This window comes from Dromiciops gliroides, chromosome 2, assembly GCF_019393635.1.
Source record: "Dromiciops gliroides isolate mDroGli1 chromosome 2, mDroGli1.pri, whole genome shotgun sequence".
Lineage (NCBI taxonomy): Eukaryota > Metazoa > Chordata > Mammalia > Microbiotheria > Microbiotheriidae > Dromiciops > Dromiciops gliroides.
The window spans coordinates 609,093,710-609,109,454 of record NC_057862.1 but is presented as its reverse complement, the minus strand read 5'-3'; the positions used below and the strand labels follow the sequence as shown (position 1 = coordinate 609,109,454).

General features: G+C 38.1%; 1 protein-coding gene across 2 annotated transcripts in view; it reads right to left on the bottom strand.

Annotated features, from left to right (window-relative positions):
- The window catches only part of THADA (THADA armadillo repeat containing), a 458,536-nt gene that overhangs the window by 325,687 nt on the left and 117,104 nt on the right, over window positions 1-15,745 (bottom strand). For both annotated transcript variants that reach the window (XM_043990158.1, XM_043990159.1), the window contains exon 26: window positions 291-382. In XM_043990158.1, coding sequence (XP_043846093.1) covers window positions 291-382 — 92 coding nt within the window. The remainder of the gene's footprint in view (window positions 1-290; window positions 383-15,745) is intronic.

The following is a 15,745-nucleotide window of genomic DNA, read 5'->3' as shown; positions in this document are numbered from 1 at the left end:
CAGGGATCTTGCTTTACCTAAATTTTCTCTTACCCAATGCCTAGCAATGCACTGCACATAGTAGGTGCTAAAAACTTTTGCTGAACTGCTTTAAAAACACTTTACTTCCTAAAGACAGTAGATATTTTCAACCCAAAGGTCTAGACTTGGTAGTATGTCTTCAATTACTATATATATATTTATAACATTATGTTCCAAATGAATCCACAAAAGTAAGCAAAATTCTAAAAATTATTTTTGGCCAGGGCAATGTTTTGTAAAAAGTAAAGTTAGCAACAGATGGAGCTTACCTATTTTTTTTGGAATGTTCATCCTTTCCCCTTTTAACTCCAAAAATTCTTGTGATCAGAGAACTGAAGAGAAGTGTGGATGAATTTCTCACCTAATGCAAAAATAAACATATAATAAGGGTTAAGAAATATCCATGGCACTAGAATTCAGAATATCCACAACAGGACATCCTAAAACACTGGTTTACATTTTGAATCAAGATATTACCCTAACTTGCCAATTCTGTGGTAGAGAAACTGTGTTTTGTATTTATAGAATAAGGCAGTTTTCTGAAAATTTCAGAGTGGTAACTGACCTAGTGGCTTCCTCTGAGCCCTACAATGTAATCACAGGATACAATACAGCATTTTCTTTCACCTCCAATATTACCATCCTAAGTTGCATTGTCTCTTTGTTCTCTATTCTCAACTAATACATATAGAGAAGAAGTTTTTTCCCCTCTGTCTTTCATATTTGTAAATTTTAAACTATAAATTTCAGTTTAAACTTTAAAGAGTTTGAACTTCAGCTCCGTTCTTTTCATTTCTACACTCGCCAGTCCCTTAGAGGAAAATGTTTGCAAGATCCGTAGTTTTAGAGAATAAACAATTTTGACATGCCCAACAAAAGGTTTTGCAATTTGCATACAAAATGTTGCATATTAATGTTTAGCAAAGTTCCAATGACATCTTTGTGTGATTTTTAATCCTGAGTTTACTGATGAGGCAATTGGTTTAACAGGAATGTAAAATGGCAAGGAATTTACACTAATTTACATCAAGCGACATAGTCAGTAAATTGTAATACAGCACAGGGACCTGTTTCAAAACTATTGCAGCATAACTTTGGTTCTTCCCAAAGATGTCCTGGAGGGATTATGATGTCTTGGGTTTCCTCTCTTCCCTTTGCCAACTTTTGATCAGAGCATTCACATACGATAAATCAATCCACAAATATTAACTATCGACTAGTTATTAAGCACTGTGAAGGACATAAGGGAAAATAAGAAATAAATCCTTGCCCTTAAGAAGTTTGCAGTTTCAACAAAACATAACTACATGATATATTAAATAATAGCTAAATATAACAATACAATTGATCTCATGAAGCGGGAAAGAGTTAAATGCCAAATGCCACAAACTAGGCCAGGCTGGGAAAACATCACAGAAACATAAGAACTACATGTAGACTTGAAAAGACCCTTGGAGAGATGTACTAGAATACCCTCATTCTTCAGGATGAAGAACTGAAGGCCAGTTCCCTAAGAAGACGTGGGTGATTAACTGACAGAAATGTAGTCTCTGGATCTGGGGGTCCAACGTCCTTCCCCCTGACTTTGAGCCTATGTTTCCTCACAGAAACGGAGACATTTGAGGTGAATTTTGAAAGTCAGGTATGTGTGAAAGAAGTGACTAAAGAGAGAAGTGGGAGGAAAAACCAGGTAGGAGAAATATGTATAAGCAAAAGCAAAGAGACAGGGAAATGGTTAGGACATGGGCAGGGGAGAGACTGAAAAGGGTTAGGTAGAGATCCGTGTCATTTAGGAAGTTGTGTTTTGGGGGGGTTATGGTGCAAGCAGGTGCTGCTTCCCGAGGTTACAGGAAATAACTATAATCGCTGATGTTTATATAGCATTTTTAAAGTTACCTAGTATTTTACGTATGTTAACTCAGTGGATATTAACTAAGAGCTCTCTGAAGCAGGTCCTCTATATATAATCTCCATTTTACAGGAGAGGAAACTGAGGCTCAGAGAACTTTGTCCAGGGTTAGAGTTGTAACCCTTGCCTCTCCTGGCCTCCAAGAGCAGTGCTCTTTCCATTAGACCGTGTGCTTCTGTGATCATCTCACAGCCCAATTATATACCTTAGCTCATGAGGCAGAGGTAACCTGCCCATGGTGGACCACAGAACTATTTCACTTTTGTGTCTCTATCTCTAGAACCTGGAATTGTGGCTGGCACAGGGTAGGGGCTTAATAAATGTTAGATGATGTTGGATGTTGATCCAAAATAATATTCTCAGGTCTGAAAGATGCCCAGCAGTCAGCTAAGAACTTCACTTCCTTCAGTAAGCGATCCCTGTTAGTCTAGAGGAAGACCCTCAGCACACAGAGCAGAACTCCCTCAGAGGGACTTATGGGAGGACATGGAAATAGGATGAAAAGAAACAACCAAGGACTGTTCTTTGAGTTTGGCCATTCAGCCAGTCCAGAAACCATCTAATGGCCGGAATCTACCCATCTTTACTGCACGAAAAGCATGAGATATTTTACCAAATACTTGGCTGAAATCTAAGTAACAATCAAAAAGATTGTTATTGGGGGAAGCTAGGTAGCATAGTGGATAAAGCACTGGTTCTGGATTCAGGAGGACCTGAATTCAAATGTGGCCTCAGACACTTCACACTTACCAGCTGTGTGACCCTGGGTAAGTCACTTAACCCTCATTGCCCCTCCCCCTCCTAAAGACTGTTATTTATATCTTCTGGTTTTTTACATCATTATAGTTTTCCCTCCTTTCCCCTCCCCCCCCAGAGCCATCCCACATAACAAAGAGTATTTTTAAAGACAAAAAAAAAAAAAGGGAAAAACCAGCTCAACTGATATCCACAATGAAAAAGTATGAAAATGTGTATAATGTACAACATCTGAGGACCTTCCATCCTACAAAGGAGTGGATTGGGAGTATCCTTTCAAATCTCATCATTCAAGTCCTGCTTGAACCTTATAATTTTGTTCTGCTCACTTCCCCACCCACCTCCCCCATGTATGGTTGTTCTTTTCATTTACACTGTTGTAGTTACTGAATAGATTGTTTTCTTGGCTCTGTTGACTTCACTCTGCATCAGTTCATATAGAGCTCTCTATGATTCTCTGTATCCATCACATACATCATTTCTTACAGCACAATTAGTCTCCACTATATTCACATACCACAGTTTTTTTAGCCATTCCCTAGTGGATGGGCATATACTTTGTTTCCAATTCTTTGCTATCACAAAAACTGCTCCTGTAACTATTTTGGTGTCTTACAGGGACATTCTTCTGATCAATGGTAAAGCAGGAGTTCTTGGCCTTTCTGGTCATGAACCCCACCTTTGGCACTCCTTCTGTAGAATAATGTTTTTAAATGCATAACATAAAATGAATAGGATTACCAAGGAACTACATTATGTAGAAATAGAGTTTTCAATTCTTTTTAATAAGAAAAAAAATTCACAGACCCCCAAGTTAAGAATTGCCCTAATATAAGGGACAGCTAGGTGGCGCAGTGGATAGAGCACCAGCCCTGGAGTCAGGAGTACCTGAGTTCAAATCCAGCCTCAGACACTTAACACTTACTAGCTGTGTGACCATGGGCAAGTCACTTAACCCCAACTGCCTCACCAAAAAAAAAAAAAAGAATTGCCTTAATATGTTTCAGGTTCCTCATCTATAAAATGAGGAGGTTGGAAGGAAGAATCTCTGAGGTCTCTTTCAGCTTTAAGTCTATCATCTTATGATCCTACGATCATAAGATGATTTAGTAATCATGTCAAAAATGATATAAGGTGAGTCTACCATGACCTGTTTTTGACGAATCAATGCTAGCTCTTTGGGATCACTGCTTCCTTTTCTAGGTGCTCACTAATGTTCTTTTTAACAACATTACAAGTTGCTCAATATCTGAATTCTCCTTTTAAAAGATCAAATTTGAGGCAAACTAGGATTAAGCTCACTAGAAGGATAAAATGTGGGTGTGTTTTTTTCTCTTCATAATGAGGAGGTTGAAAATAAAAATCTCATAGGTATAAAATAATTTACTTTCAACCTTCAAATGAAGGAATAACATGATGTCCAAAGCTTCTAGTAGTTCCCATAGCTCTCTGCGTGTTGGGAGCAAACACACTTCTAACATGAAGAGTTTAAAAAGAAGAAAGACATCTGAGTGGAAATATATGGGGCCAGGGAACAACAAGGGCATCAAAAAAGAGATGGGGTAGAAACGTAGTCTGTGCCTAGGCCAGAACAGGGACTGTGAGAAACAAGCTGGTATAATGTAGGCACAGACATAAGTAGTGGCATTCAGAGAGACAGAGGTAGGAACAGCACAAATCTGGTCCTGATATCTTGAAAGGAGAAACACTTATTAGTTGTTGCACTGAGACTGAGAGGGAAGTGATTATGCTGAGACTGCTTTTATATGTGATTGATACCCCACTGCTTAACAAACTTCATCCTTCAGATTTGCTTCTAGCTACAATAACACAAAATTTCACAGCGTACTGGGCAAAACTTGGAGCACACTTGTTTGCCATGGCCCACTCTTTGAGAACCACTGGCTTATTAAAAAAAAAAAAAGTGTGTGTGTGTGTGTGTGTGTGTGTGTGTGCGCGTGTGCGCATGTGCACACACGTGCACATGTATATACACACAGCCAAAAAGAAGGCATTCAAATACCAAGGAGTCACACCAAGGATTGCACAAAACTTAGCAACTCCCACTATAAAAGAGAGGAGAGCTTATAATATTCAATTCCAAAAGGCAAGAGATAAAGATTTACAACAAAAAACAATCCATCCAGCAAAATCAAATATAATCTTACAGGGGGAAGAAATAGATCTTTAATGTAATATAGGAGTTCCAAGCATTCCAGATGAAAAGGCCAGAACCAAGTGGATATTTTGAAATAGAAATGCAAACATTAAAAAAAAAAACATATAAAGGTACACATGTTTGTTTAATTGAAAAGGAATATGTGGGGGTGAACTGTTTATATGTTAATAGGGACAAGAAACAAATGTCTTCTTGGAATCCTAATATCTTTAAGGGTTACAGAAAAAGATTAAAATGACAGTCCATCAACAACCATTTATTAAGGGGTTACTTATGTGTCAGGCTCCAGGCTAAGCTCTTCGAAACAGAGTCTGTGGGTGGTTTTGTTCTGTTTTAATGGCTTGGGAGAAGACAAAAATGTGAGAGATAGGAGACCATACTGGAAAAAAAGGAGGAAGAAGGAGAGAGAAATCACTATTGATAACAGACTACATAAATGAAGAGTATATGGTCATAGATGAAGGGGGGTAGGAAAGCATATTCCAAGAATTTTGCTTTCATCTGAACTGGATAAAGAAAAATTGAACACAATTACAGGTTTCAGTATAAAAATACATTAAACTCGAAAGCAAAATAAGGGGGGAGAAAGAGGAGGGACAGTTAGAGAGGCATCTAAGAAGAAGGAGAGGAAAGGGAAGGGAATAGTCAGAAGCCAAACATTTTGAATGTCAGAGAGAAGACTATGGAGGGAAGATTAAAAGTACAGGAAGAAAGAATAAAAAGCCTTGGATCAGAAAAGACAGAGTAAGAAGAAGAAAACTACAACAGAGAGAAAACAGGTTGTCTCACTTAGAAGATAACAAGTGTCAGGCAAAATCCCTCTCTAGGGAGGAGGGCAACACATAATTAATAATAATATATGTGAACGTGGCAGCTAGGTGGCGCAGTGGATGAGGCACCAGCCCTGGATTCAGGAGGACCTGAGTTAAAATCCAGCCTCAGACACTTGACAGTTACTAGCTGTGTGACCTTGGGCAAGTCACTTAACCCTCATTGCCCAGCCCCCCCCCATAAAAAAATCTATCTATCTATCTATCTGAACAGGATGAACTCACCCATAAAAAGGAAAGTAGAATCTGACAATACATTGCTTAACGGAAACACATTTGAAACACAAAAATTCACAGAGAGTTAAAATTGAGGGCTAGCAAAAAATCAAATATGCTTCACCTGAGCTCAAAAGAGCAGAGCAGCAATCGTGAGTTTAGACATGGCTATACCAAATATAGATAAGATAAAAGAAAGACTTTACAATATGCTGTGCTGCAGCATAAAGACTATACCAAATAATGTAGAAAAGCAAAAAAACCCCAAAAAACTAAGCATATCATTTACTGATCACAATGCAATAAAAATTATATTCAATAAAGGACCCTTACGGAAAGAACTAAAAAGTAATTACAGACTAACATAAATCTAAAAAACTAATGGAAATAGGCTCTAACAAAATGCTAGAAAGATTATATACTATGACCAGGCTGAGTTTATGCATCACAGATTTTAAACTATGTGCTAAGAATGCAGGGTTGGTTCAACATAAGGTAGACTACAAATATAGCAAGTGATGTTAATTTTATAATTAATAAAAACTATATGATCATATCAAGAGATGCTAAAAAGGCTTTAACAATATCCAACATTCATTTCTATTAAAAACTCCAGAAATCACAGCAATAAGTGGACCTTTCCTTGATAAGATAAATACTATTTCTTTTAATCCTAGAGCAAACATTAGATGGAGAAAAGTTAGAGGTCTTCCAATAATATCAGAAATAAAGCAAGAATTGCTTCTTTATCACCACTAATATTTAAAATCGTGCTAGAAATGTTATGATGACATGCTTAGAGAATCTTAGAGAATGTACTTTTCTAAAAAAGTAATTGAAGTAATAGCTTCAGCAAAATTGCAGGATAAATGATAAATCCATATAAATCACTGACACTTCAACAGGAAGAGACAGAAAGAAATTCCATTCAAAATAACTAGCGAAGCCATAAAAAAAAATATGGGAGTATCTACAGAAGCAATAAAATATTTGGGAGCAGGAGGAAGAAACTATTTTACTGTTTAGCATTTGGAATGTATATCCTCATATACAAACATAGACTTTAGTTTTCCAAAGAACCCATTTCTCTGATCCACCCAAGCTGACTAATACATCCCCTCAGGGGCAAAACTGTATTTAATGGCCAACACAGAAGATCCTTTAAGCCTGAGTAGAACACAATAAGGCTCCCAGCAAATGGAAGAAAAGAAAAATATATGTCAAGAAACTGAATAACACCCTGAAAAAGAATAAACTGAAAATTCATCAGTACCCCCCCCCAAAAAAATCTGTCTTGGCACACTCTATTCTCTGTCAAACAATCTTTTCAAAAAATAGGGCGACTTAGTTCTAGTAAATTATGTCATGTACTAACAATTAACAGAAGCTACACAAGTTAAATTTGGAATTTTGCAAAGAAAGCAGTGTGATCCTTGTTTTTCTTCTCATTAATTTACACATTCTACCCTTAATAAGTTCCTCTACCTCTTACATGACAGGCCACACCTAAAGGTAACCAAAAGAGCAGCCTAGGAGAAAAATCTGATAAATTATTCTCCATGTATGAGATAACCTTCATAGGATCTGGAGCTGAAAGAAATCCTAGAAACAAATTAATTCAACTTACTCAGTTTATAAATAAGGAAAGTGAGGCCCAGGAAGATTATAGTGTATGCTTGCCTATTTCAGGTCCTCTGACCCCCGAAAGAAGGCTTTTCCCACCATATCACCCTGCCTATCATGGACTAAAGCACTAGGGGTGGTGGTGGTATTCAGTCAGTTCAGTCATGTCCAACCCTTCATGACCCCATTTGGGGTTTTCTTGGCAAAGACACTGAAGTGGTTTGCCATTTCCTTCTCCGGCTCATTTTACAGATGAGGAAACTGAGGCAAACAGGGTGAAGTGACTCGCCCAGGGTCACACAGCTATTAAGTGTCTGAGGTTGGATTTGAACTCAGTTCTTCTTGACTCCGGGCCCAGCACTCTATCTGCTGTACCACTCAGCTGCCCCAAGCACTGGTAATGGAAAGGAAAAAAGGGAGAAGGCTTTCTTTTGCTGCCTACAATCCACAAGAATAATGACACACACTAGGTTAGAAGTACAGTTCTTTTCCCTGTTTTCAAGCAGCTTTCCCATTCCTCATCAACACTGAATTACAGAATTTCAGAGATGGATAAAGACTTAAAGATTATGTGATTATGTGTACACTCCATCATTTCCCAGATGAAGAAAGCAAGGCCAGAGATGGCTATGAGACTTGCCCAAGGTCTCACAGCAGCAAATCACTGGCAAAGACACTCTTAAAATTCCCTTCTACTGCTTCCTAGGCTGTATTAGTTTACTCTTCTTGTGCTTTTTTACCCTTGGTGGTCACCTTGGTGGTACTTCCCCACCCTCACTTCATCTTTCCATCACTGTCCCTTTTCTACTCCTTGCTTTGGCTGATGCAATATTTGATGAATGTTCCTGGTTTAAAGGAAAAAAAAAAAAGAGGTAAATTCTCTGTCTTCAGACCTTACTTCTTTGCAGAGGAAAGCTGTAAAAAAACTCAGATATTTGCAACAGCTATTTCTGAGATAGCCAGGAAATGCAACTTCTTCCTAATCCAGGATTATGAGCCTCCTATAAAATGAGTCTTCTTTTATAACATATAAATTATCTGACTCCAACTCCAACTCCAAATAAAACCTTAGCCTTAGTCACAGTAGTATTCTGTAAATAGTCAAATAAGTTTTAAATGGCCAAATATTTCTATGAAAGCATTTTAAACATTAAATTTTGATGCACAATATGCACAATTATCTTAAAATGGGATTTTCAGAAACTGACTCATTCCAAAGTTATGTGTCTGAGAATTCTTTAAAGAGATTTTAATGCACAAAAAGGAAAGCATCAATCTTATCTGGCTGTCCTTTTGAACCTGGCCAGTTTATAATAAGTAGAACAAGGCGTTTGCAGCTGTGCAGTTAACTTCATGTCAGTTTGCTCAACTCAGAAGCACATTTTTCTCTACCTCCCCCCAAAAAAAACAAAACCAAAAATTTATTCAGTTCCTCAAGTTACATAAATGGCTTCCGTGGTAACTATATTCACTTCTTTTTACTCAAAAAAAAAAAAAATGCAAACATTCTTTGAAAAACCTCCTCCTTGAAGCCCAGTTGGAATTTCTCTCTCTCTTTCATTGGATCTCATGATACTTTGTCCTCTTATGTACTTACCATGTTCAAATATGGATGATATATATTTATCTGTATATGTATTTTATCACTCTAACTAGATTGTAAGCTCCTTGATGGAAGTGGCCATGTTTTATTTAATTTGTATTTGACCCAAGAAATGTTTATTAAGTGTGCAAAGTACTGGAAGACAATGAGAAAAAGAAAACATCTGCTCTCAAGTAGGGTACACTTTACTAAAGGGATGGTGGGGAAGGAAGTATAATATGTACACAAATAAGTATAACACAAGGTAAACTGAGGAAATGAGCACTATCCAGGGAAATCATGGAAGTTTTCACAAAGAAAATGGTACCTTAGCTGAACCTTGGCAAAAGGTAAGGATTCTGATGGAAATTAGAGAATGAATTCCAAACATGAGGGATGATTTGTGCAAAATCGCTAAGGAAAGAGATAAAATGTTAAGGTTGTGAGCCAGTTAGTAATACAATTTGGGGGGCAGCTAGGTGGTGCAGTGGATAGAGCACAGGCCCTGGATTCAGGAGGACCTGAGTTCAAATCTGGCCTCAGACACTTGACACTAGCTGTGTGACCTTGGGCAAGTCACTTAACCCCAATTGCCTCACTTAAAAAAAAAAATAGTAATACAGTTTGGCTGAAATATTACTTCCATTATGGTAGGGAGGGAGTAATGGGAAATGAGGCTAAGTAAGGGAGCCAGATGCTATGCTGTAGAGGGCCTAGAATGTCCAGCTAAGGAGTCTATTTTATCCAAGAAGTATATAGGGGGCAGCTAGGTGGCGCAGAGGATTAAGTACCGGCCCTGGATTCAGGAGTACCTGAGTTCAAATCCAGCCTCAGACACTTGACACTTACTAGCTGTGTGACCCTGGGCAAGTCACTTAACCCCCATTGTCCTGCCAAAACAAAAACAAACAAAAAAACAAAGAAACAAAAACACAAGAAGTATATAGACAGTCATTGATGATTTCCTGTGCTAAGTACCAAGCACTGAACAGAGTAGGTACTTAACAAAATGTTTACTGAATGAATGAAGGAGAAATCAAGTGGAAGTCACAATTCACAAGGTGTCAAAAGACCTGGCCTTTGTCTCCTTTCTGGCACTTACTAGCTGTTGTGACTTTGGATGACTCATTTACCTTCTCAGCATTTCAAATGTTTCTCTATTAAATAAGAGATAACAATATTTTACTCAATGGGAAGTTTCATTTCTAAGAGCCCTTACACTAATGCACTAATGACATTTCCTCCTTCGATACTTGAAAAGAAAGGATGGGTAAACTTAAATGCTTAGCATTTCCTCACTGTACATTTACTGGGCTTTTTCTTTAATTCATATTTTGTTTTACAAGTTTACTTAATGCATAAAATAATCAAATACATTTTTTAAAATGTGCTGATGGTTGGTACTGATCAAATGATGGACTTCTATGGTCTCCTGTAAGGGAATGTTAATGGAAGGAATCTGTTAGCAATCATATTTTGGGGGTGGGGCAATGAGGGTTAAGTGACTTGCCCAGGGTCACACAACTAGTAAGTGTCAAGTATCTGAGGCAAGATTTGAATTCAGGTCCCTGAATCCAGGGCCAGTGCTTTATCCACTGTGCCACCTAGCTGCCCCAAGCAATCATTCTTAAATACATATATTAATGTCATTCCTGAAACACTTTTTTTGAGCCACAATCTGAATTAAAGCCATTTTGTTAAATTTTTTAAGTCTACAATTTAGTAAAAACAAGCAATTACATGGAAAGCACAGCAATACTTTGCTTTAGGCAGCAGAAGTATTCCTAAAAAGTTATGTTATAAATCAGATTTCTGTATATTGAATCAGATTTTAAATACACTAGGAGATTTCATTACTTAAAGAAAGTTAATAGGAAAATTTGTGACAAAGACTTTTGTAATATAAATAATCACACTAATCTGGCTCATGAGTTTGCATTTTTTTTTTTTAAGTGAGGCAACTGGGGTTAAGTGACTCGCCCAGGGTCACACAGCCAGTAAGTGTTAAGTGTCTGAGGCCGGATTTGAACTCAGGTACTCACTCCTGACTCCAGGGCCGGTGCTCTATCCATTGTGCCACCTAGCTGCCCCTATGAGTTTGCATTTTTAAAGGTTTCCTTGAAGTAGGGCAATATACAATAATAATTCCATAAAAATACAAAGTTAACAATGTATTGCAAACATTTTCATTCCCAGTTGGCCCCAACAAATGAAAATATTTGCGACTTGAATGATTTTCTTCCAATCTTATTTTTAAATTCTGTTTCAATTTTTCTTCTATGTCTGAATTGTTGAATTACAATTCTGCAATTCTCTTTTTCACAGAATCTACTGTGATAAAAAGTGTCTCCATCTTTTTCTATTCTAAATTTTCTAGTTTCTTGACATACTTGCTGATTTCTTCCTTAAGAGCTATAATTTCTGTCCTTATTTCATCGATAATTTCATTTAATTTATACTTATTTCTCTTCCTCATTCATCTTGGGTCTGTCTTTATTAATCACTCTGATGATTTTTCCACAGTCTTTTCTGTAAATGTGCTTCTTAACACCTTTCCCTTTGGAAGTCTCGGTGTTATACTTCTCCCTTGATGTCTTCTCAGGTTGGACAAGATCTGTGTGCCTCAAGAAGGAAGATCACCAGTTGGGATACATTAGTTGAGCCTACTTTCTACATTTATAGTTCCATGTCTCTGAGCTCTACCCTTCTCTTTGACTTACGTTTTTAGTTCCCAATGTGACCCCGCAGGGCCTTATTATGAAGCAATTAGACGAGAATCCCCCAGGATACAGTTCTGTGAGAGGGGCTGATTGTAGAAGCCTGTCTTTCATATATACTTAGCTTTCTGTGCTGCATTAGAAAACTATAGGTCTAATATAGAAATATATATAGTTCTAATATAGAAACATAGAAGATTATAGGTCTTTTTGCTTCTCCAAAACCTTGTTCCTTCTAGTGCTACAAGCTCCAATAGATGCTACCTTTTATTCATTCTGAGAGCCTTAGAACTGGTCTAATTCATGGATCTCTACCACCCTGAGAACAGGGTCCCAGGGATCCAAGCAAAAACTAATTAACCAAGGCAGGTATGTAGGACCTAGGCAGCCATGAATGACTGATGACCTTCCCAGGCCAACACAGTCCAGTTGTGAAGAAGGATGGGGCAATGGGCCTGGACACACCAGTACAGTGGGAACCTGCCCCGGGAGCAGAGACCTACCCACCCCAGGATACTGCTGAAAGATTCAATGAAAAAGTCAGAGTGTCTAACTAAGAAAGTGGTCACTGTGAGGAAAAGTGCTGCTCCCACTGCAAGCTCTTTGGGAGGAGGGTGAATGGTAGGCAGTGCAATCCCTACAAGGAGCCAGGGGCTTGTAAGCTGGTCATCCAGGTATCTGTAATTGAAGAATTACCTCGTGTCATTTTCTTCTTCCTATCCATGCTGAGTCTGCTGCATTTGGGGGCTCTTTATTCGAGGTGGTAGGGGGGAAACAACCTCTATGTGACTTCTGGATATGGAAACTTCCCAGGACTGGCAGGTCTGGGCTTTTGTACATGCTGCTCTGCCAAAACCAAAAAGCTTTTCCCCATCCTAGCTACCTCCTTGAACCCTGAGCTCCCTTCAAGGCTTAAAGTCCTTTGAAAGTCTTTCTGGCTTCCCTTCCCCAACTGATAACCTTCCCCCCACCCAACCCTTTGTATTTTTAAAAAATCTGTTCTATTTTCATTTGCCTGTGAACGTGCCCCTAGCATAGGATAAACTCCCTGATGGCAGGCTTTGTCTTCCCTTTTGTAGTTGTATCCTCCCTGTCTTGCCCAGGACCTTGCTCACAGTCAACACTTGCTAAACGCTTACTGATTGACTGATTCCAACTGGTAGTCTGCACATTGAGCCATCATCAAATTATGCTGGCTTATGGTGGAAAGATATACAACATGAAGCTACGAAGCAGTACAAATCAGCCTGCCTGAGTACAGACTCTTTCCCAGGGAAATAGCCAGTCCTGAAGAGGACACAGCAAAAATGAGCTTCTTTTCTCTCTTCTCTTACCAATCCACTTTTCTTTACTCAAACACCTACATTTGTACCTCAGGTCACGTTCCAGGCTTCCAAAGACCCTCTTGTTATATAAAATAAAACCTTAGTCTATCCATTTTATATGGAACCAGATGGGAAAAAAGTCTACAGGGTTTGGGATATCCTAAAATTCTGTTAAGGGCAACAGTTGTCCCGGGGGGATATACATCACAGTTAGAAATCTTTAATAAAAAATTGTCATCAGACTCAAAAATCCTGATACCATGAGTATAGGGCAGAGGAGAGAGCAGCCCGCAGAACTGAGCTGCCCATTGTACTGGTATTTTATGCTTGGCATACACTGTCTAAAGGTCACTCACTCTTTAACGGACACTGGGAAGTGCACAGTCTCAGAAAACAAAGAAAATCAGCTGGCACAATGTGATGCTCAGAGAAAATGACAAACTGCAACATGCTACAAAAATAAACCCACAAAAAAAAACCAAACACATTTCTACGCAATAATTAACAAAATCCAGGAGGAAATAAGAAGAAGGGAAGTCCTATTCAAAAGAATTACAAAATTCAAATAGCGGTATTTGGAAGACAGGTGCATTTGGGGGAATAGATTAATTTAGTTTTAAATACACTGAGTTTTAGCTGTCTCCAGGGCACTCAGTATGAAAAGTCCAAGAGACAACTGAATGTGTGTGCGAATGTAACTGAGGATCATCTGCACGAATATGATAATTAAGTAGTTGATAAATTAAGAGAGGAGAGGAGGGAAGGGGAGGGCACGGGAGGGGAAGGGAGAGTATATGATGTGGATAATGAGCCAGAAAAGTAGAGGAAGAAAGAATAGATGGATGGGTAGGAGGCCAGTCAGAAGACACTGCTGTCATGGAAACCCAGAGAGGACAAAGTATATAGGAGGAGGGGGTGGTCAGCAGTACCAAATGTTTGCACAGTGGTAAAGAAGGATAAGGACTGAGAAATATCATCAAATTTAGCAATTAAGAAATCATTGCTGGGGCAGCTAGGTGGTGCAGTGGATAGAGCACCAGCCCTGGAGTCAGGAGGACCTGAGTTCAAATCTGGCCTCAGACACTTAACACTTACTACCTGTGTGACCCTGGGCAAGTCACTTAACCCCCAATTGCCTCACTAAAAAAAAAAAAAAAAAAGAAATCATTGCTAACTTTGGCAAGAGCAGTGTCAGTTGAATAATATTTGAAAGCCAGATAACAAAGGGTTAGGGAGCATGAGAGAAAAGGAAATGGAAACAGTGAGTACAGACTGCTTTTTCAAGTAGTTTTGCTGTGAAAGAGATGAGATATAGGACAACAAGGTGAGGGGACGGTAGGAGCTAGTATAGGGGTTTAAGACTTTTTTTGTGTCATGGACTTCTTTGACAGCCTAGGGAAGTTTTCAACATTCATTTTCATAAGATTTAGAGTTCCAAATTTTTCTCCCTCTCTCCCTCCCTCCCCTTCCTCAGCCTGAAGACACCTTCTCAGAATAGTATTTTTAAATGCCCAAAACAAACTACATAGAATCACAAAGGAAACCAAAAGTTAATAAAAATAAAGATGTATTTTTTTCTCATTCAACTTCAGAGACCCATTGTAATTTATCCTTTGATTCCTGGTCTAGTGAATATCAAGGGAAATAATGAAAAAAGTTAGAAATAAATAGGAAATAACACTTCCATATCTCAAAATATATTATAAAATAACCACCAAAATCATTTGGTAATGATTAAAAGATAGAAAATCAGATTAATGGAAAAGGCTAGAAAAAGAAGAATCAGAAATAACTGAACTAAGTAACCCAGTGCTCATTAAACCCCAAACCATAAATTACTAGGAAAGAACTCTCTATTTGACAAGAATGGTTGAGAAACCTGAAAAACAAGATGGCAGAAATTAGGTTCAGGCCAGCATCTTAAACCATATTACACAACATTCAAAATGAATACGCAACATAAATATTAAAGATTAGATCATAAAAAATTAGAAAAGAAGTGGATTATAAACCTTTCACTGCTATAGTAGAGGATGAATTCTTAATCAAAGAAGGGGCAAAAGCAAATTCAAAAGACAAAATGGATAATTTCAATTACATGAAACTGAAAAGCTTTTATAAGAATAAGGTAAACACAAGTAGGATAAGAGACAAAAAAATCTTTGCATCAAATATCCCTGATAAGCATCTAATGTTGAAGGTATATATACAACTTAGAGAAATATCTAAGACTAAAAAGCCATTTTGCAATAAATAAGTAGTTAATGGATATGAACATTTCTCAAATGAAGAACTACAAATATTAAGGACCATATAAAAGGATATTCCAAATAACTAATAAGAGAAATACAAGGGGGTAGCTAGATAACAAAACAGTGGATAAAGCACCGGCCCTGGAGTCAGGAGGACCTGAGTTCAAATGCAGACTCACACTTGATACTTACTAGCTGTGTGACCCTGGGCAAGTCACTTAACCCTCATTGCCCCACCAAAAAAAAAGGAAATACAAGTCAAAACAACTCCGAGGTTTCAATCAACCAAGCAAATTAGCAAAGATGATGAAAAAAAAAAATGGGTACAATCAAGG